A 21481-nucleotide genomic window follows, 5' to 3' on the forward strand; every position below is an offset into this window, starting at 1 on the left:
AAAAAAAAAAAAAAAAAAACTCTATAACCCGAGCGCTTTCAAAAGGTGGACCTTTCTTCTTCAGGGACAAGAAGAAGAAGAAAGATCCACTTTTCGAAAGCGCTCGGGTTATAGAGTTTTTTTTGTTTTCATTTCTGTTAAGACTTTTTGAACCTACGTGTTTTTCTAACATCATAAATTTAATATTAGGAGTAGATAGTGGAGATAGCCCTTGTGCAACTACATGTGAAAAAACAAACAAAAAACAAAACTGAAAGAGTAGCACTTAACTTACTTGATTGCTATGGGATGCTTTACAGCCAGAGAAGGTAGCCATGTTGACATATATCAACTAAAATGAGCTAATACGGTATGTGTTACCTAGCATGTTTAATTTAGCACAGTTGTTGCATGCGGTAGTATATGATGATGATTTACATGCAAAATCATAGCTCATATACTCTTTTCAATGAACACCTTCGTATTCTCGTCTAAACACATCTCTATATTTAATAGTTTTTGTTGTTTATATATTAGAGAAATGTTAGCACCATTAGTGTTGGAACCATCGATTTTGTGCATCATATTTGGAATGCCACCACGAGCTAGAACCACGATTGCTTCCTAGTAACATAAACAATGTATTTTAACAACTGTACTAGCTGTAGTTTAGATCAGGTTCTCTTCTTGTAAGGAAAAACACTTTATTATTTAATAGTAAAATAATCAATGTGAATACATAATGATACTAGTATCGATACGGATAGAAAGGATACTTAGTTTAGTTAATAAGTAAGTCAAAGCGAACCAACATTGACCAGAACCAATTCCTGTAACAAAGAACAATACGTAACACTTCATACATTTGTGTTTGACTATTCTCTCGTTAACCCATTCCTACCTGTTCATTAGTTGTTTCATTATTTCTAACGGTTTTCAGGTTTAAGTTGTTGGGAAATAATGCTTTTTTGCATCATTAAAAGTAGAAAATGAGACTGGAAGTTAGTTAAGAATAAATATTTAATTAAAACTGTTCATGTTAACTTTCAGTATATTTTGTCAAGAACAAAAAAGAGGAGGAGAAGGTTGACATTTATAAACAACCTCAATATATAGTATTAAAATGTTTACGTGTAAACTCCATGAGATTTAACTTTTCCGATCTGTTTCATTCTAATATAGAATGAGTATTTTTAAGTTACCTTTATAACTCTGCGATAAGTTGGTGAAGAAAACTTTTCATCACAATGAACTTTGGTTCATGTTAAGCGATAGTTATTGGAGAACTTATCTAGGCGAAAGTAGTCATTTGATGGTTTTGTTTACGGAAAACCTAATTTTCAAATTCATTTTTGGTGTGTTTTGAACTTGAGGTTTACAGTAACTTCCGAGGGTCTCTTATATCAAAGATTGTTTCTTCGAGTTTACATGGGATATCTCAGGTGGTGGGTACAGTTCAGATAGCCCATTGTATAGCTTTGTGCTTAACAAACAAAACAATAAGAAAACATCTTTAAAATGCGAAAAATTAAGCTCTTCTAGATCTAAATAGTTCTAAATAAGACAGACAATCATGCTACAATAAAGTTTACTAGAAATGGTTATATATATAATATATAGACACACACACACACATACGTTTACATATGATAAGGACCAGGAACGTCGAGAGCCAGCCCAAGCCCCGGGGTCAGTAATATTATCGGGCCCCCCTTTAATTCTATCCATTAACTTTTGCTGGTTTTTCATAAAAGGAATTTAGGTAACAAATTCTTTCATGAATCCATCAAAAATCAGTAGCCATTTAGCTCAGTATGTAGTATGCATTTATAGTGAGCTTTCGAATATCCTACTGCCGGGCTCCGGAGCAGCTGCCCTCTTGTCAGCCCTGGTAATGATGCAGGAGTTTTAACGTGGAAGTGGGGACAGAATTTTAAAATCCTGCCTAGGGCGGCAAAATACTTAAAGCAGACTTTGTGCTAACCTGTAAAAGAAGTTTGGAATAATCATTTTGAAGATGTCTCTGATTTCTTCTTCGACTTCTTTTGATCCTTTGTTTTTGTTTTGAGCATCTGATGTATAATTATGCCTTAGTGTTCTACTTTTGAATTATATGGTTTTGTTTGCAAGTCTTACGTTTCCAAGTAAGTTTTCAGTTTTACTTATTTTGGTTTCCTTTTATTTTTCGTTTGTGTAACTCTTGTTCGCTTTCATATTTCATTTATCAAAAATTTCGCTCTTGTCTTTGTCATTTTACGTTTCTCTTCAAAATATTGAAAACAAGCACAGAGCTTGGTTTACTGTCTATCTATGTCATAGGATTTTTAACTATATTCTATTACATTTTATCTAGACAAGAAAGACAACTCATTCAACGTCCACTATTATTACAAACGTATTTATAATATTTAGAGTTATGAGTAACATAACTATTGTGGATTAAATGATAAACATCCTCAGATTACGACACTGACACTGTGAATTAACATCACGTCCAGACTCACCTATATCTATATCTCCTGGCTTGCATTGCCAGGGAAACAAACATCTTCAGAAACAACACACGAGTGATGTTAATAAAAAATACGAAGTTCACCTGAAACAAACGAGCAAAACTCACAATGAAAACCAAACTCTCGAAAAATAGTTTACAGCTATAAAGGTTTTAGCTCTGAAATCTTTAGTATATAACTGAAAGTATTCATTAGTATACAGCATTTAAATTAGTAACGCTCTCAAAAAAAGAAAAGTAAAAGTTAACCATAGAGTAACAAGGTTAAAATTTACTACAATTGACGCTATGATTAATGTAAGGATAATCTATGAAAAAAATAATGACAGAAGCCCAACAATAAATCCGCGAGTTGTGTGACTTAATGAACAAGACGTACTTATTCCACTAATAGGCCAGTAGAAACTAACGTTAGTATTGCCAAACCCGGATATTTAGTATAAAAATAAGCTTTGTTCTAAATTTAATCCTCACTTTGTGATAAGTCAGTAAACTCCATGTATCTAAATTCAACCCTACGAACCTGGGTTTACCACGCAGACGCATTTAAAGTATGTTTTTTAAAATAATTTCAATGCATATTTAATGTTTACAAGTTTCTGTATACAAGCCTTAGAAATCAACATTTTATAACATATAAATTATAAAAACAACATTAGTCAAATAAATATATCTATTAATGAAAAAATAGTAATTAGACTTACGTAGAATTATATGTATACACATGGTTGAGTGTGATTTTGAATATGCGAATCAGAAAGTCGCGTGACAATCACACCCGCGGTGAAACGTTACGTATCAGAACTATATTTTGACATTGTTTGGCATTTCATGTGCAGAGTGATACCACCGAAAATTAATCGCTTTTGTGAAAAGTATGTGACAGCTCTTTTCGACCTAAGATGTTCACACACTCAGATAATCATATATTTATATCGTGGATTTAGAATATGATTTAGGATATGATTGTGTACCTAATAACATTAGAAAACAAAGAAATATTGATCAACTTGAGGCATTAAGACGATCTAGAAAGAATCTTCCAACAAGTGAGTATCCTCGAACAGTGATAAATGCCATCTCATGCATTAGGCACAGTACGTAACATAATCGAGAATGATCTTCGTTTGGAATCGAGGCCAACAGGGTAAGAATTCTCAAAAATAAAACTTCCAGTGATATCATCAGTCAACAGTCCCAAACTTGTCATCAGTCAACAGTCCCAAACTTGTCTCGAGCAGCTGGAGAATGAAAAGGGTATTCTTGCTATTCTATATGAAGACACACCGATCAAGTCGCCGGACTCAGCGTTTACGTCATCAGTCAACTGTCCCAAACTTGTCTCGAGCAGCTGGAGAATGAAAAGGGTATTCTTGCTATTCTATATGAAGACACACCGATCAAGTCGCCGGACTCAGCGTTTACGGATTTCTTCGCGATCGGACTGTCGAAAGTGGGGCTGGGTAACTGTCGTTTTCGTACATTAGATGAATTATGGATGGTACACATCGAGGAATGGCGTGTTTTGGGAATGACAGCCTTTTGCAACGGACACTACGCAGCAAGGCTATTTTCAAGATGCACGGTCGACAGATAGAGCATGACCAGACGTGGAGACATGGTGGGGCCCTAAAATCGTTTTAATATAACGTATTCAACCTCTGTATAACAATACTGTGCTTTTCTTGAAAGGCTGTTGACCATTCTTTTAAAAACTGAGCAGAGATAGGTGGAAAACCCCAGATTAGATAGATGATCATCTCCATCACTATTGAAATATGCAATTGCTAATACGTACGTTTCTTTTTTTTTTCAGAAATGAATCGCAACAAAATGGACCGTTGTGTTATTTGTTAAACAGGTGAGGTGTGATTGAAAAAGCTATAGTTAATATTATGTAACAAATACATACAAAAGGTCAATCTAGCAATGACCTCAGGTTATTCAAGTTTTGTGTACAGATTGCATTGTCTCATAGTAAACAAAGTAAGCATGAGACAGCAGTTGTGTCAACTGGTTTTGTTACAAGAACAAGACATATGCCATGTATGATACAATATTTTTATTGTGCTACATTCCACATAACTGTGCGATTTAATACCGTAATTAATAATAATAAATGAGATGCCTATTATCCCAAATGGGGAATTACATGTAAATATATTCTTGGCAATAATTAAAGGCTCCCGAGAACAGAATTTTTTATTAAGGTATTTGTCTATAGATCATCTTAAAACAAAAACTTACTTATTTTACTAAATAATCAGTTTCTAGAAATTTTATACTGGCCTTAAAATACGAAATATATTTGTTCATATTGAATACTTTTAATTAGCTAAGGACTAGCTTTGAGCTCTCAACAACAGACGAATTAGTTGCATGGTTATAACTAAAAAAAAATGGTTTCTTTAAGTGACCAATCAACAAAGTTTTTGGATTCAAAGAAGAAGTCCAACTTACAATAATTGAAACTGTGATTGGTGCTCTGATAATCCAAAAATAATCAGGATTTTCATTTGTAGTCCAACATCTAAAAATCATAGAAAACAAAAGAATTGACTTTAGAAAAAATTCATGAATTAATGTTCTTAAAACGTGATGTATAAAAGCTAATATATTCTTGGAAGCCTTGTAATAATTTGAAATTAATTCGGTTTATTATACCAGCCTTATCAGCAAGTACCTGATGGTTACTCAACTATCTAACGTGTCGATAAAACAAAGCTTTATTTCGTATCATGAAGCACACAACGTAGCTGTAATTGTTGCATCGGTAACTAACAAATGAATGAGAAAACATATTTGATATTAAAACTTCATTTGGTGTGGATCTATCGGAGGAAATTCACGTAACAGAGTTAATCTTTCGGCCGAAATTGATACCTTTTATAACTGAAAAACATTTCACCTGAAAAAAAAACTTCGAGTATTCGTTTGCACCTTGTGTTATTAACCTGTAACTGCACCAGAAGTATTCAATCATTCAAAATGAACACTTAATTGTAACGATTTGTTTGTTTGTTTGTTTTTGAATTTCGCGCAAAGCTACACGAGGGCTATCTGCGCTAGCCGTCCCTAATTTAGCAGTGTAAAACTAGAGGTAAGGCAGCTAGTCATCACCACCCACCGCCAACTCTTGAGCTACTCTTTTACCAACGAATAGTGGGATTGACCGTCACATTATAACGCCCCCACGGCTGAAAGGGCGAGCATGTTTGGTGGGACGGGGATTCGAACCCGCGACCCTCAGATTGCGAGTCGAGTGCCCTAACCACCTGGCCATGAGAATTGTTTTACAAATATATAGGTATAAACATTTAAAGTTTTATATTATTTTTGAATTTACAACTCTCCAAGTGCCTCGTTTCCTATTTTAATTTATGCATACTCGTAAACAAACATAATCTTCCTAAAGGTATACTGATCAAAGTGTATTTATATGCTGATTGTTTAAAGGGTTGCCATGCTTGGTTATTTATTTATGCAGATAAACTATTAGTTTTGATATTAGAATATTTTGCTTAGTTTATACAAGTAATATTAGCATATGGTTTGAAATTAGAAAATATCCACTTATAATGCATATTATTTTGTCCATTATTTTTAAAAAAAGACTGTGTGGAATATTGACTTGCTGAGTTCTTTCTAGAATATTTTAATTTTTTTTTAGGAATTTACTACAATGTTGACTGCGGTAGCTTCAACATGAAAAACAAAAACAAACAACTGATAGTATAACTACATTTTCCATTTATTTAAATAATAACTTTGGATTCAAAAATGTTATTGCCCCCAGAGCTACTTCATTTCAGATTTTAGATGTATAATGGAACACATTAAGCTTGAAACTGGTTTTTGTATGCTTTCAACATTTACAAATTAGCGAACATTAGTACGGAAGCAAAATGTTAATGAAAGACGGTTGTGACATTTTTATGTTTATACTCAAACAGAAAATAACAAGGTGAAGTAATATCCCTGAGAAAAAGTCTATTGAACTAGGGAAGAGTAAGTAATGATTATGTTTCTTCAAGTACTTTAATCTGGAGAAGTTCGGAAAATTCACTTTGACAACCCAATAAGCTCGTTTTATACAGTTTAATTTTCTCTTTCAAAGGACATGGAATATTGTGATAGATTTTTTGCTGTTGAAAGAAACACTTCAGCCCGAATGAAGTTTCGTACCCATGTCAGAGCCCTGGCATAATAAAATGACCAATACAACACAAGATCAAAACTGAGCAGAAACTGACTCATTAGTATAATTCCGATAGGATTTATGTCGAGTAGAGTTATGTATATCACGGACGTGAAAGTATTGTGGGTATTTCGGTTAATACTACTGGTTTTAGAAGTACTTATATTCATATGTCTGGGCACTGTAGTTGGGTTAATCCAAAGTGGTAGTTCAGGTTTGGATATTCAAGTTATATAATTTGTAATTTCGGCGCCAATAAAGGATAATAGGTTTGTTTGTTTGTTTGAACTTCGCGCAAAGCTACAGGAGAGCTATCTGCAGTGAAAAACTAGTCATCACTATCCACCACCAACTCTTGGGCTACTCTTTTACCAACGAATAGTGGCATTGACCGTCACTTTTAACGCCCCCACGGCTGAAAGGGCGAGCATGTTTGGTGGGACGGGGATTCGAACCCGCGACCCTCAAATTGCGAGTCAAGCGCCCTAACTACCTGGACATGCCGGGCCATGGATAATAAAGAGAAAGTAAACGAATATTGTCAGTAAATAAATCAAAACAAGTAATTAAGAGAGTAACTTTTTTTTCTAGCATTTCATGGTACAGGTGTAATATATAGCGTATAATAAATTGGATTATATGTATAATATATTGTTTCCTTCTCAGCAGATTCACCACTTATTTTTAGACAGAAGTGAAATTTAGTAACTAAATCAGCCAAAACTGAAATTATCACTGTTTTAACAAACTAATTTAAGTCAAGTAAGCGCGTGAGTTTATGTTAGCAATAAGCGAACGGTCCCCCGAAGTTCAATGATAAGTTTCGGACTTTCAAAGCTAAATTCGAGAATTCGATTCTCCTTGATGTACAGAATACAAATAGTCCATTGTGTAACTTTGTGCTGAAAAGCAACAACAAGTCCTTAAAATTATGCATACTTTTTCAAGATGTTGATAATAACACTTACAATTTATCATAATTTTTCAAGATGTTGATAATAACACTTACAATTTATCATAATTTTTCAAGATGTTGACAATAACACTTACAATTTATCATAATTTTCCAAGATGTTGATAATAACACTTACAATTTATCATAATTTTTCAAGATGTTGATAATAACACTTACAATTTATCATAATTTTTAAAGATGTTGATAATAACACTTACAATTTATCATAATTTTTCAAGATGTTGATAATAACACTTACAATTTATCTTCCAACAGTGCACGTACAATAATCCACGGAACGATAAACAGAACAGGGAGACCTGTAAAAAAAAAAGTAGGATAAAACATATATAAATATAACATGTCACCAAAAATAAGTTGTTTTTGTTTTCCACCTTCCATGATGCTATAAAATATTTTAAAATCTTAAACTATATGTATATATACATATTTACATCAAAAACTCGATTTATATATATATGACGTATTTTATATTTCAATATTTCACGCGCAAAATTCTTAATACGAGCACGTTTTGTTTTAATACTGTAATTAATATCTTTTGTGGAAGGATTTAGAAATCGAACTGTTACAGCCACCTATAGTGACAAATATATATATCGATAGGACCATGGGAAAAATGAAGTTCACACTTAAAAATACGCACAGCATTTCCTTCGGTGTTTTTCAGTCTTTCACTGATTGCTAATGACATTAAGTATAGTTAGTTTATTATAATATATGTTTTTTCATGAATTATTTTGATTATTTCCTTTTCTATGTATTATTATACAGACACACACACACATATATATATAATCAAAACTAATACAAGTATCATCTGTGGATACAAAGAAAAAATAAAATATTTTATCTCTTTTTTTTTCTCTCTGTTAGTTTCTATCGGTTTCGTGACTAAAAATTTCACTCTTCAGGATCTCATTTTAGAGATAATATACTATAATAAAAACGTTCAAATACAATTTTTTAACTAAACGGAAATAACCCGCGTTAAATAATTGTTTTCGAAGATGCACCAACATAAAATATAATCATTATTTAGATTAAATACAATAGAATACATTCAAAATAAATTAGTTTAATCTTATCAAATATACTTTCCCATTTAGTGTTATAAGCCTTCAGACTTGCCGCTGAGCCCCTGGGGGGGGGGGCAAATTCCATTAGAGAAAAACCAATCAAATTTTGTTGAAGCATTTAAGGTGAGATTAACAAAAAGAATGGAAATATTCTATTCTTAATATTTCCAAAATTGGGTATTTCTAAGTACTTCCAAAGATCCGTAAATAAGAAAGATTAATGAAAATTTGTTGGAAACAAGAAGTGAACATAATCATATTGGAAACCTACTAGTATTTCGGGAAGACTGATTGTGGGAGGGAATAAAAAAAACAACAACTAAACATTTAAGTTATCTTTTGGATATGTTAATATTTTTTATCTCATATTTCGAGTATTACTAGGGATGATTTTGAATTTGTACAAAAATTGCCAAAAAGATCAAAAGAAATCAGAGTTTTGTTTCTTTAGATGTAGTAGCTCTATATCTAAGTGCTGAACATGATTATGGACTTCAAGCCGTGTGATTTTTTTTTTGGAATCAGTACGAGGAATTAAGTAATCTCAGGCTTAATCATTCTTTAAAAGGGTCTAGTCTAAAGAAATTGTTTGTTTGTTGTTGTTTTAGATACGAGGAAAAATTTTCGTTTAATTTTCAATGAAGGTAGGAGAGTTTATTGTTTACTATAGCTACAACAGTTTTTAGCTCAATGTTAATAGACCAGTGGCACAGCGATAAGTCGGCGGACTTACAACGCTAGAATACGGGTTTCGATACCCCTGGTGGGCAGCGCACAGATAGCCCATTGTGTAGCTTTGTGATTAATTATAAACAAACAAACAATGTTAATATCTGAAAAAATGTTGTATTACAGGTTTTGAAATTGCTATGAATAATTTATGTAGATATATCAGTAAATCTAAAACAAACATCATAGCCTTTGTAGTGACTCATTATCCAAATATATGTCTTGATGTTTAGTTTCTTAATAAACAATTAAAACAAGTCGTAGATGAAAAAATTGAAAGACGTTTTCGAAGATATTAAAATTATTTTATGAAGGTTTGCTTTTTTTAATTACGCGCAAAGCTACACGAGGGCTATCTGCGCTAGCCGTCCCTAATTTAGCAGTGTAAGACTAGAGGGAAGGTAGCTAGTCATTACCACCCACCGCCAACTCTTGGTCTACTCTTTTAACAACGAATTGGGATTGACCGTCACATTATAACGCCCCCACGGCTGAAAGGGCGAGCATGTTTGGTGGGACGGGGATTCGAACCCGCGACCCTCAGATTGCGAGTCGAGCGCCTTATCACGGGCCATTTTATGAAGGAGACAATTTAAAAACTTATATAGATATTTGATGAGTTTAAACAAAAAACAACAAATTTTTCCAAGGAAGGTATTTTCAGTTGTAAAATTTCAGAAAAAATTGTGGTTTATATAATTTATGTTATATTAACAGATGTTATGCTTTTCATCAATAATTTAATTGCATTAAGATTAGAACGTTTTGTTTGTTTGTAATTAAGCACAAAGCTACACAATAGGCTATCTGTGCTCTGCCCACCACGTGTATCGAAACCCGGATTCTAGCGTTTTAAGTCCGCAGACATGCCGCTGCGCCACTGAGGGGCGATTAGAACGTACTGGTGTAAGTTTTTACACAGATGTATTAAATAAACTCAACGTCGTATAGTACACAATAAATATTAAAAAATTAGACAGTTTCCAGTCTCAAAATACAATAAAATTCGTCTTACTTCATAATTTTACTGTATAAAAATGAAATAAAATAGTTTAAGCCTGGGAACAATCTCTACTACCCCCTACATGTTTCAACTCTTACTGTGTCACAATCAGGAATGCAATATTATGCATGAGTTAAAACAAAAAACACACGATCAAATTTACATACAATTTAACTTAAAGAATTTCATGCCATCTATTAACATTCTTCTTTGCACCTTCATTTTTATTTAATACTCTAAATTCATTTTGATTAAATTTCATTATCTCAGTATATTCATGGATAATATTATCTTTGATAGGTTGTTCACTAAAGTACCCGTGGGGGGAAAAACATTTCACGTTTTGAGAATAAATTAAAAGAAAATATGAATTCAGATTTAGAAACAACTAGAAGATGTACCAGTGCAATGCACGGTGAAAGGTTTATGAAAGTTTTCTTTTTCTGAAATATGTCAGTGGCAATATAAAAATTAAAAGTACATAAGAATACAATTGACTATTTAAATAACATTTTATTTTCTATTTTAGTTTTCTTTTATAAAAAAGTAACATGTGACTTGAAAATATCTCACTTAATATAAGTGTCTATCTTGAAATATGTATAAACAATGTGTGAAAAAAGTCTTTCAACTAATTGATGGAATTTGAAAACGATTGCAATTATAAAACTAGTGTTTTATCAGTTATGGATAAAAATAGTGTTTCTGTTTTTTGTCTTAAATATGCCAGTAATGATTGAATGTACATAGACTGTATGTATACCCTATGTAATGAAAGAGGAAACTGGAGAAATCCAGTCAGTACCCATAGTGGCCACCCCCCTACTGACTGTTCTATATTTATCCATCACTGGAGATATGAAATCTATGTATTTTAAAAGAAAAGTAGCTTCTTCTTGACACATTTCGAATTATTCCTAATTGATTAAACCATATTTGACAGGCCCATGTGCAAAAGCTTAGGAGGATTTAGAGAACAAACAAATAAGCTTATATTAAGTTATAGTAGGTTGGTATAATTAACGTTGTTTGTTGAAGCATGTGTTAAAAAATTCATGTTTCCATATTAAGAGTAAAGTTTATAAACAGAATGAAGGTTTAGCTATGGGTTCTCCTTTATTTCCGTTATTATGTGATTTATTCATGGACAGTTTTGAAACTGAAGCGTTAAGAAAGCCGAAAAAGAAACCGGAATTTTGGTTAAGGTATGTTGATGAAACATTTTTGATATGGCGGTATGGTTAAGATAATTTAATTGATTTTGCTAATTGCTTTAATAACGTTGATAATTATATTAGATTTACATATGTAATCGAGAAAAATAACTGTATAACATTTTTTTTGGATGCTTTAGTAAGTGAAAATAAAGGAAATTGAAAACTGCTATTTACCGAAAACAATTCTCGATAATCATACCCCCATACCAAAAATCATTTCACACTAATCCTCAAAAAATCACTGTTTTGTATCCTAATGTGGATATAATTTTAAAATGGTGTTGTAAATAGGAAGATAGTAACAACGAGTTATTATTAGTTAAGTATGTAGCAGTCAGGAGATTGAGGTTTTAATCCAAAAACCTGATATTGTTCACAGAGCAGTCAATAAATTAAAAAAAGAGGGATAAAAATGTTACGTTACAACAAGTTGCTGTAAAATCTAAAAGAGAAAGACTTGTATTACTATCTATACGTGGTTTATCTTATCAAAAAACTGGTATATACAAAATAACATAAATAATTTGGAAATATTTATATAGAACAAACTAGAAGAAATTTATAATACTGAATTAATAGACACAAAAGAAATGCCAGAAATAATAATACAAGGATCTCAACTTTAGCTGAACATACTAATGAAACTAAACACAACCTGCAAACATCAATGTTAATAATATCCGGGAAACTACTGAGATAATCAAATTTAATATGAAATATTTTAAAGTACACTGTGTTAAGTAAGAATAAAGGACCAGAGGGAAATGTTGTTAATAGATGGCGTGAAATTCTTTAAGTTAAATTGTACGTAAATTTGATCATGCAATTTTTGTTTGTTTGTTGTGGATTTCGCGCAAAGCTCCACGAGGGCTATCTGCGCTAGCCGTCCCTAATTTAGCAGCGTAAGACTAGAGAGAAGGCAGCAACTCATCACCACCCACCGCCAACTCTTGGGCTACTCTTTTACCAACGAATAGTTGGATTGACCGTCACATTATAACGACCCCACGGTTGAAAGGGCGAGCATGTTTGGTGGGATGGGGATTTTGAACCCGCGACCCTCAGATTGCGAGTCGAGCGCCCTAACCACCTGACCATGCCGGGGCCTGCGATTTTAGAAAGTGTGTCTATGTTCTAGCTCATACAAAATACTTCACTTTTGATGACTATGCAATAAGACGTCGAAACATGAAGAGTGTATGAGACTGTTTCCAGTCTTACAGTATCTTTATACAGCATTTTTATACAGTAAAATTATTAAGTAAAAAAAAATTGTATTGTATTTTGGGACTAGGAACAGTCTCATTTTTAAATATTTATTGTGTACTATTAAACGTTGAGTTTATTTCTTTAATAAATCTATATTCAATTACATTTGTAGAAATCTAATATATATTTTAAAATATGTTAACCGTGATGAATTCTATGTTCGTGAAACAGATAACTTAAGATGAATTTACACAAATTCCACGTTAGATTTCCCGAAAAAAAGACCAGCAAAATTTTTAGTGATTGTGTTTTGAGCAAATTTCAAATTCTGAACTAACCATATTTACACGTGTTCGTTTTTTTCAGCATGTAATATAAAACATTAGTTTTCGAAAACAAATATTTCGTAAATGTTTTTGGCGCCACTTTATAACAGGGCAGATGTAACTTTAGTTGACCATGCGACCTATACAGTAAGTCTAGTGTAGGCGGCAATAATAGTAAGGATAAAAAAAAGGTACAGTTAAGTCCATCTTTACAAAATATTGTGTGTTTAGCAAGAAAAGAGTTTACAAGGCTTACAAAGAAAAGAAAAAAAATTAGGCGATCTGCGGATAGCCTTAGCTCTCCTGACCATACCGTAAGCGATAGAGAAATTATGATTAACACCAGTACTGAGAGTTTAAAAATCAATGTTGATGTAGATGAAACAAACATAAACAAGCAACAAATAACACCGACAAAAACAAACAAAACACACACAGGAAACATGAAAATAATCGCCTAAATATGTAATAATAATAGAAGGTATCCCAGGTTCCTATAAAGAACCGGAACATGTTGCCGAAGATGCAAACCAAAAACCAAAATTACAGCCATTAAACGCTTAGCCAAAGGCGGCGTTACAGAGAAAGGAGCTTAGCTCGCTGACCTAAACAGCTTACAGGAAACATTAAGATACACTTACGAGGGTTTATACCCAACACAAAATCATTCATAATCAGAGGCATACATTACAACATTCAGATACAACAAATACAGAAGGAAGTAACACAAAACAACATCACATTCACAAAAGTTGAAAGAATCACATCAAGCAGAACACAAAAATCACAAACATTATCAACGTACCTACAGACAACACACAAGATAACCAGAATCTAATATCTAATGGTATTATACTCTGGTATCAGAGATTCCAGGTTAAGAAAACTAAAACACTCGCCGCAGTTGTGATGCAATTCTACAATTGCAAACTACGGACATGTGGCTGCAGCCTGTAAATCCCTCGCATGTTATGTGAGTTGTGGCGGTGATCATCACATTACAATCTGCCCAAAGGAACACGAAAACCCTCTTTGCTGTAACTGCGAACAACAACATAGAGCCAATAATAAAGGCTGTCAAAAGTACCAAGAAATAAAAACAAGAATCTACAACAGAAACTACTTCACAACACGCAGAGGCGAGACAAACACAAGTATTAAAACACCACTTCTCTCAACACAAACTATACAACCAATACCTTTGCAAACAAAAACGTATGAAGCAGCAGTACGAAACCAGCCACGTAGCAATTCACACACACTTACAGTCACATACCAAACTAATAAATGAGACAAACAAAAACACCTTTCAAGCAAACACAGCAACAAAATCAACAGTCCGAAGAAATACTAGAAATACCAAATACCAACGATATAAAGACAGAAAATAATCTAATAATGGAAGCAGTAAAGAATACATTCTTCGACTCCATCAAAGAATTTCAAAACCCACAAAACAAACAAGACAGTATTATTACCTTTCTAATCACAATAGCCAAAAGACGTATAACCCCTATCATTTCATACTTAGTACAACAGTTCATGGGCACTTTTTGAGCCTTAAAATTCACAGTAGAAAATATTAATATCCAGGGTGGTCTTGCTTCCAAAAGGCACGAGATCGAAGACAATAACACAAACAAATACTGATGTTCTTTAATGTATTGTTTCGGGAGAGTATTCATGATGAGTAAATTGGGATGGAATGCAACTGCCTCTAGTAAAAAACAAAAGTGTAGAGGAAGACTTTCGAAACGTTGTCCTCTACATTTGTGTTTTTTACTACAGACAGATTCCGTCCATTTCAGTATACTCAGATACTCAAAAACTATGCTAAATAAGAATAATTCTTTTAAATTTATTGGATATACTTCATTTAGAATAGATAGACTAAACAGAAATGACCTAAACAGGGGTATTGTAGAAATATATAAATCAACCCAACTGTAACACAAATAACGGTTGAATCAACAAATGGATGTGTAATAATAGCAGGAATATATTGTTTTCCATCTAAAACAGTAGTTATAAATTTATTAAATAAGTTAAATCAATATAATAAAAACCTGATAGTAACAGGAAATCTTAATAGCAAACAAAGATTTTGGATGTAATGAAACTACACAAAACGGAAGGAAGTTACTGGAGTTTTTATTAAATATAGACTGTGTGTTGTTGAATGATACTACCCCTAAACACACAAGTCTCTTACATAATACTAGTGATATCTTGGATTTTTGTATAAACTCATCATGAATCAGGAATAAGAGTTCAAATTTCAATGTTGGATTTAATTTAGACAGTGATCATTTACCAATAACGTGTCTTTGATCTTGAACACCATCATAATAAACCCATAAGAAAACCAAAATATAATTATAAAAATAACAAATTGAGAAGAATATGAAAAATTCTTAGATCAATTATTACCAGAATCAATAATAAATCTAGCCGAAAACTCATCAGATATTGACGACTACTGTGTCTTATCAAAGCTACGGAACAGATCATACCAAAACCAAAACAATATACGCTCATAATAAATGGCAACCTCACCCACAAATAATAAACACGATAAAAGAAGTCGCCTCCAAAGAAAACAATATATGAATACTAGACATCCGTACATCAAAACTCAGATTAATACACTAAGGAACGAAATTCGAAATGAAATAATACAATTAAAAGAAGACAATTGGGACACTTTTTTTGCTCGCAATTAAACGAACACTCGGACCGAAATAAGTTTTGGACACACAGTTCATTAACAATCAAAACAAGTACAAAACTTATCCGATCTTAAATCACGAAAAGAAAATAACACATACAAACGTACAAAACGCAAAAATTAAGAAAAAGATTTAAAACGCATAATGAACAGATATGGATACACACTATTTTCTCACAGGTAATGAGTACATTAAACAAAATATACACATCTACACACCTAGTTTCCCAGCTGTTTCAATTAATCTCCAAAATTCACAAAAAGTAGTAATGATTGTGCAAGTAACACCACAAACATACTAACGAAAATAGAAGTAATTACAATTATAAAACATACAAAAAAACAAAGCTCCAGGCGAGGATGGTATATACGTCATTCTCCTCGAAAAGGGTACTCAGAAATTGTCTGACCATCTAACAACATTATTCAATATACCCCTTATATCCCAGCTCTTGGAAGAATGCAAATGTTCTAATGTTCTTTAAGGAGGGTAAACCAGCGAATAAACCAAGAAGCTACCGACCAATCTGTTTGACTAATTGTATAGGGGAAATTTTAGAAAGAATAATTAGTAATAAGCTCTTCACTTTTCTAGAGGTCTCATCAGAATTACGTGAAGCTCGAAATGGTTTCAGAAAACTTCGATAAACAGAAAATCATTTAGTTATATTAACTGAAACCATAATAGATAGTTTTAACCAAAATAGATATACTGTCGTCTGCTTTCTCGGTATAGAGAAAACATACGACACATACGATACAAAATAAAACAATAGGATTTACCGACAGGTGTTATTCTCTGATTGTGTAACGTTTTAGATAATAGGATTTACCGACAGGTGTTATTCTCTGATTGTCTAACGTTTTAGATAATAGAAAATGTCAAGTGAACGTGGAAAGCACCTACTCGGAGCATTTTACTCTCGAGGTGGGTGTTCCCCGTAGAGGGGTAGTTAGCCCTATCCTTTTCATCGTGTATGTAAGCGATATGCCATTAGAAGATCCAAAGTTTAGCCTAACCTCACAATTCGCAGACGATATGGAAGAGTTTCGCGAATTCTTCGATTGCAGTTACAAACTTACAGCCAGTTCTAAATCAAGTAGTACAGTATTGTCAAAAACACAGAATAAAAATAAACGTTCCAAAAACTAACCTAGATCTATTTTCAAAATCAACAAAAACGCTCAGAAACCCTCCCGAAATACACTTGCATGGAGCTGTTTTACATGTCATCACATCAGCAAAATTTCTTGGTGTAACGTATTATTCAAAATTAACTTGAAAACTCATATCAATCAAATCAGAAACAAAATATAGCAACGAACAAACTATATCAAGAGATTGACTAGTAAAAACACAGAAAAAAACACATTAGAAAATATCATTCAAATTTATAAACAATATATACAACCAGTAGCGGAATACACCTATCCTGCTTGAACTAAAGTACCACCAACACATATTAAGAAATTACAGACTATACAAAATGCAGTAATCACCACGGCTTCAGAGTATCCAGAACACCAAACCCAAAATTCATGCATAAATACGCAAATATAAAACCAATTTACAACAGACTCCTATATTTCTCGTTAAAATATTTTGGTAAAACTTTATGTAAAAAGACACACTAACCTCAATAGATCGCTATATCATACACGATGATGATAGTCCTAAGTACCTGTCTCCACTCAATTTTTACTATAAGAAAAAGTCCACCTGCACTAGACCACAATAAATCGCTTAGAATTAGGTATCACATGTGAAATATGTGTCTGGTAACTACTCCAAGTGAAAAGTGACAACTTAATATGGAACTGTTTGCGAGTATAAACGACCAAATGAAGAGAAGTAGTGAAATAGCACTAAATCATATAAGCATTCTATTCATGGACACGGCTCTGAAGAGGGAAGTAGAATCAATGTTTCAACCCAGTGTTTTACATAGCGTTCAAGCCCTGATTTCGTGAATATTTTATAGCATTTCACAGTATAATAAATAATAGCCAAGGGCGGAGGAAGAGGTCTGAATAGAACTTGACCTTTCTAGGTCGCGCACAATGACCAAACACCTATCCAAACAGATAGTCAACCGTAGTTGAGTAAGGTTAGTTGGAATTACGTAACGATAAAACTATGACTAGGAATTATAAAAAGTAAAATAAGTAAAAGGTATTTTTTGTATTAAGTTGTTAAAGATTAAGGAAATAAACGTCTTTCCTATAATGACAGGACAAAGTATAGTTAGAATAGTTTTAATCAAAATAAAAATTATAAAAAATATGAAAGATTGAAAGTACACTTGATAAGTTTAAACTAATTTGTATAAGAATCGTATTTTGTATTTGTGAAAAATATATATTTAATTGAGGTTATATAATTCTAGTTAAAAAATGGTACTTGGATGTTTTATTATGATACTTAAATTATAAATAAAATTGCATCCTGAAGCTGGAAAACCGGAAGAAAATAATAAAGAGAAAAACTCATAAGAGTTTAAGAAATGTAATGTTTGTTATATACATACATAAATAAAGCTCGTGTTAAAAGAGTATAAAGTAATGCTTTATATATTACAGAGTAAATAAAAAAACTGTTTTTAATGACAATTTCAAATTGTATAAACGTTTGTTTGGACTTCTTTGCTTAAGAGATAGCGATCAATGAAGAAAATCGTGCCTCCTGGAATCTTAGTTAAAACATATAACTAAAGAGAAAATAACATGAGCACTGGCAAAATATATTACAGGCTTATGGAAAAAGTCCATTCTTGTCTAGCGCCTTAAATCTTGTTATAATATGAAAGGCATTTTTCTAATGTAGCTTACTTACCCCACCCTGTGATGACGTAGGGAAAAATTCCACTGGTGTCTGTAAGCATGGCTAAGAATATCAGATTGTGAAGATAGAGGCCTTCCATAAGAATCCAAAAGTAGTTCGCCATCAGAAAATAATGCCAGAAACTTATAAATACTTTGCAATCAATATTCTGTAAAAAGAAAATAATATTATATATAGTTATTTATACATGTACTTGTGGTGTTTGTAAAAAAAAATATATCACCGGAAGTGAAAGTATTGTTTGTTTGTAATTAAGCACAAAGCTACATAATGGGCTATCTGTGCTCCGCTCACCACGGGTATCGAAACCCGGTTTCTAGCGTTGTATGTCCGCAGAACATTCTTATGAAAACAGTGATTTAATGATGCATAAAATCCTGGTTAATTTTGTTCTGTAAAATAATATTATTCTTTGTAAATACCGAAAAAACGGCAAATGTTGACGATACATAAATCCTTGTGAAAATCCAGCCTATTCAAATTATGTAAATATAAAACTCAAAGAAAGACATGATCTGACATGGTAGAAAAATAAGATCTGTTGAAGTCTGCTATAATTTTGTTTAGAAGTTTAGTATCTACTCTTAACTTTTATTTTACTTAAGTTCTTGTTTACTATAGCCCCCCAGTGGCACAGCGGTTTGTCTGCGGACTTACAACGCTAAAAACCGGGTTTCGGTACCCGTGGTGGGCAGAGCACAGATAGCCCTTTGTGTAGCTTTGTGCTTAACTATAAACAAACAAACATTGTTTACTGTAATACTAGTTTTAATAAAATGTCAAATGTCATCGCTGTGAAAGAAACAGTTGAGGTTCAGTAGTTCTTTAATTACAAATATACCCAGTAAAAAGCGTAGCTTATCAAATATAGCGAGCGTTCAAACTATATTACTCGTAATAATTAAAGAGGCCAATATTCGCGGGTTAATGCAACATGTCTCCGCTAGGCAATCCGAAAATGGCCAATTTCGACACAAGAAAAAAGCGTAAAAAACACAGAAAAATCAAAAACTGTCTATATCACTGCTTGGGGCCTGCAAGAAGGTATCTTTGTACCAAATTCCTTGTAAATTGGTCAAAACAAAGGTAGGTAATTGACCAAAACCCCTAAAAATATGCTTTTTTTGTGGCATTTTGACTCCCTATAATTTCTAAAATTGGGCAAATCCAACATTTTTATTTGTCAACATGTGAGACCTGTAGAAAAGTAGCTTTGTACCAAATCCAGTGTTAAAAAATGCCCGAGCAATGGACAAAAAAAGAAGCTTTTTGTTGAGCTCTGACTCACTTAACAAAAGATACTCAAAATGGGAAAATCGAACTTTTTTACGTCAATGTGTTGGGACCAGGAAAATATATGTTTGTGCTAATTTTCATCTTGATTGCTGTAAATATTACAGCATAGGAGTCCAAATATATATATTTTTGATTTTTTTTTTATCCTTGATCCCATACAATCATTAAAAAGACCTAAGTCAAAAAATTAAAAAGTTGTCTGGGCCAAGATATAACACTAACAAGTTTCAAGTCAATCCGCTAAGAAATGAAGGAAAGTTGGTCGACTGGAAAGTGTTTGAAAGAAGAAGAAAATGAAATAATAGGAAAACAGTCCGCCTTTCTACGGAAACATGGTAATAAGTGATTAAGTCCTCCATGGGAAAAAGCGAATGTGACTACTTTAGCTTAGCTGATAATAGCATATAATTTTACAGTATTGTTTATTTTTGTGGTGTTGAATAAAGGCTGAAATAACTGTAATCGTAGAAAAACAAAAGAAGTAAAGAGTGTAAGGAACAGTATACCTTTGAATCGGGTCGATATTCGGTCGTGTGTGCACGACCTGGGAGGGTAAGGTGCTATCTAGACCCCTTCCTCCCTCTTTTATGGTTTATATATTAACTGTCAAATGCTATCTAATCACTTCACGAGATCAGGGCTCAAATACTAAGTTAAATACATTGATCCTTCTTCAGGACTATGTCCATAAATGTTAAACTTATAGCATTTGGTGTTTTTTCCGCTTCTCTTAGTTTGGTTGCGTAATAGTTCTACACTACTAATGGCTGGAGACGGATTAAATGGGTAATGAAGAAAAACTTTAATATAAGTTTAACATGACAGCAAATGTACAACGTTTCGACAAGGTTTTGTCATCATCAGGTACAAGTAATTTACACAGACACGGATATATATATACAGATTGAACAAAGAAGTCACATGACCGGAACTGTTGTGAAACTTAGAAGAGGTATCTAGGCACCCCGGGGTGTTGGTTTAGAGTAGGGTTGTTTTGTTCAATTAAGATGGATTCCTTGATTTTTGTATGCTTATGTTGGGTTCTTTGTTTAAAATGACTGTTTTTAATAGATATACTATGGGTTTTTTTTAGTTGCAATGGTGAAAAACGTGGGACGGTTTTTTATTGTGTTCTGTCAATCTGGTTTCCAATTTTCTTTCTGTTTCTCCTATGTAGAATTCTGGGCAGTTATTGCGTGTTATTTTGTAAACAAAGAACCCAACATAAACAAACGAAAAATCAAGGAATCCATCTTAATTGAACAAAACAACCCTACTCTAAACCAACACCCCGGGGTGCCTAGATATCTCTTCTAAGTTTCACAACAGTTCCGGTCATGTGACTTCTTTGTTCAATCTGTATATATATATATATATATATATATAT

General features: G+C 32.8%; 1 protein-coding gene across 1 annotated transcript in view; it reads right to left on the reverse strand.

Annotated features, from left to right (window-relative positions):
• Positions 1 to 21481, reverse strand: part of LOC106459388 (parathyroid hormone/parathyroid hormone-related peptide receptor-like) — a 114863-nt gene that overhangs the window by 2878 nt on the left and 90504 nt on the right. The window contains exons 7-10 of the mRNA XM_022385854.1: positions 18790 to 18946; positions 7904 to 7964; positions 4952 to 5021; positions 2484 to 2575 (exon numbers count right to left, since the gene is read on the reverse strand). Of these exons, the coding sequence (XP_022241562.1) occupies positions 2484 to 2575; positions 4952 to 5021; positions 7904 to 7964; positions 18790 to 18946 (380 nt within the window). The remainder of the gene's footprint in view (positions 1 to 2483; positions 2576 to 4951; positions 5022 to 7903; positions 7965 to 18789; positions 18947 to 21481) is intronic.

This window comes from Limulus polyphemus, unplaced genomic scaffold, assembly GCF_000517525.1.
Source record: "Limulus polyphemus unplaced genomic scaffold, Limulus_polyphemus-2.1.2 Scaffold600, whole genome shotgun sequence".
NCBI lineage: Eukaryota > Metazoa > Arthropoda > Merostomata > Xiphosura > Limulidae > Limulus > Limulus polyphemus.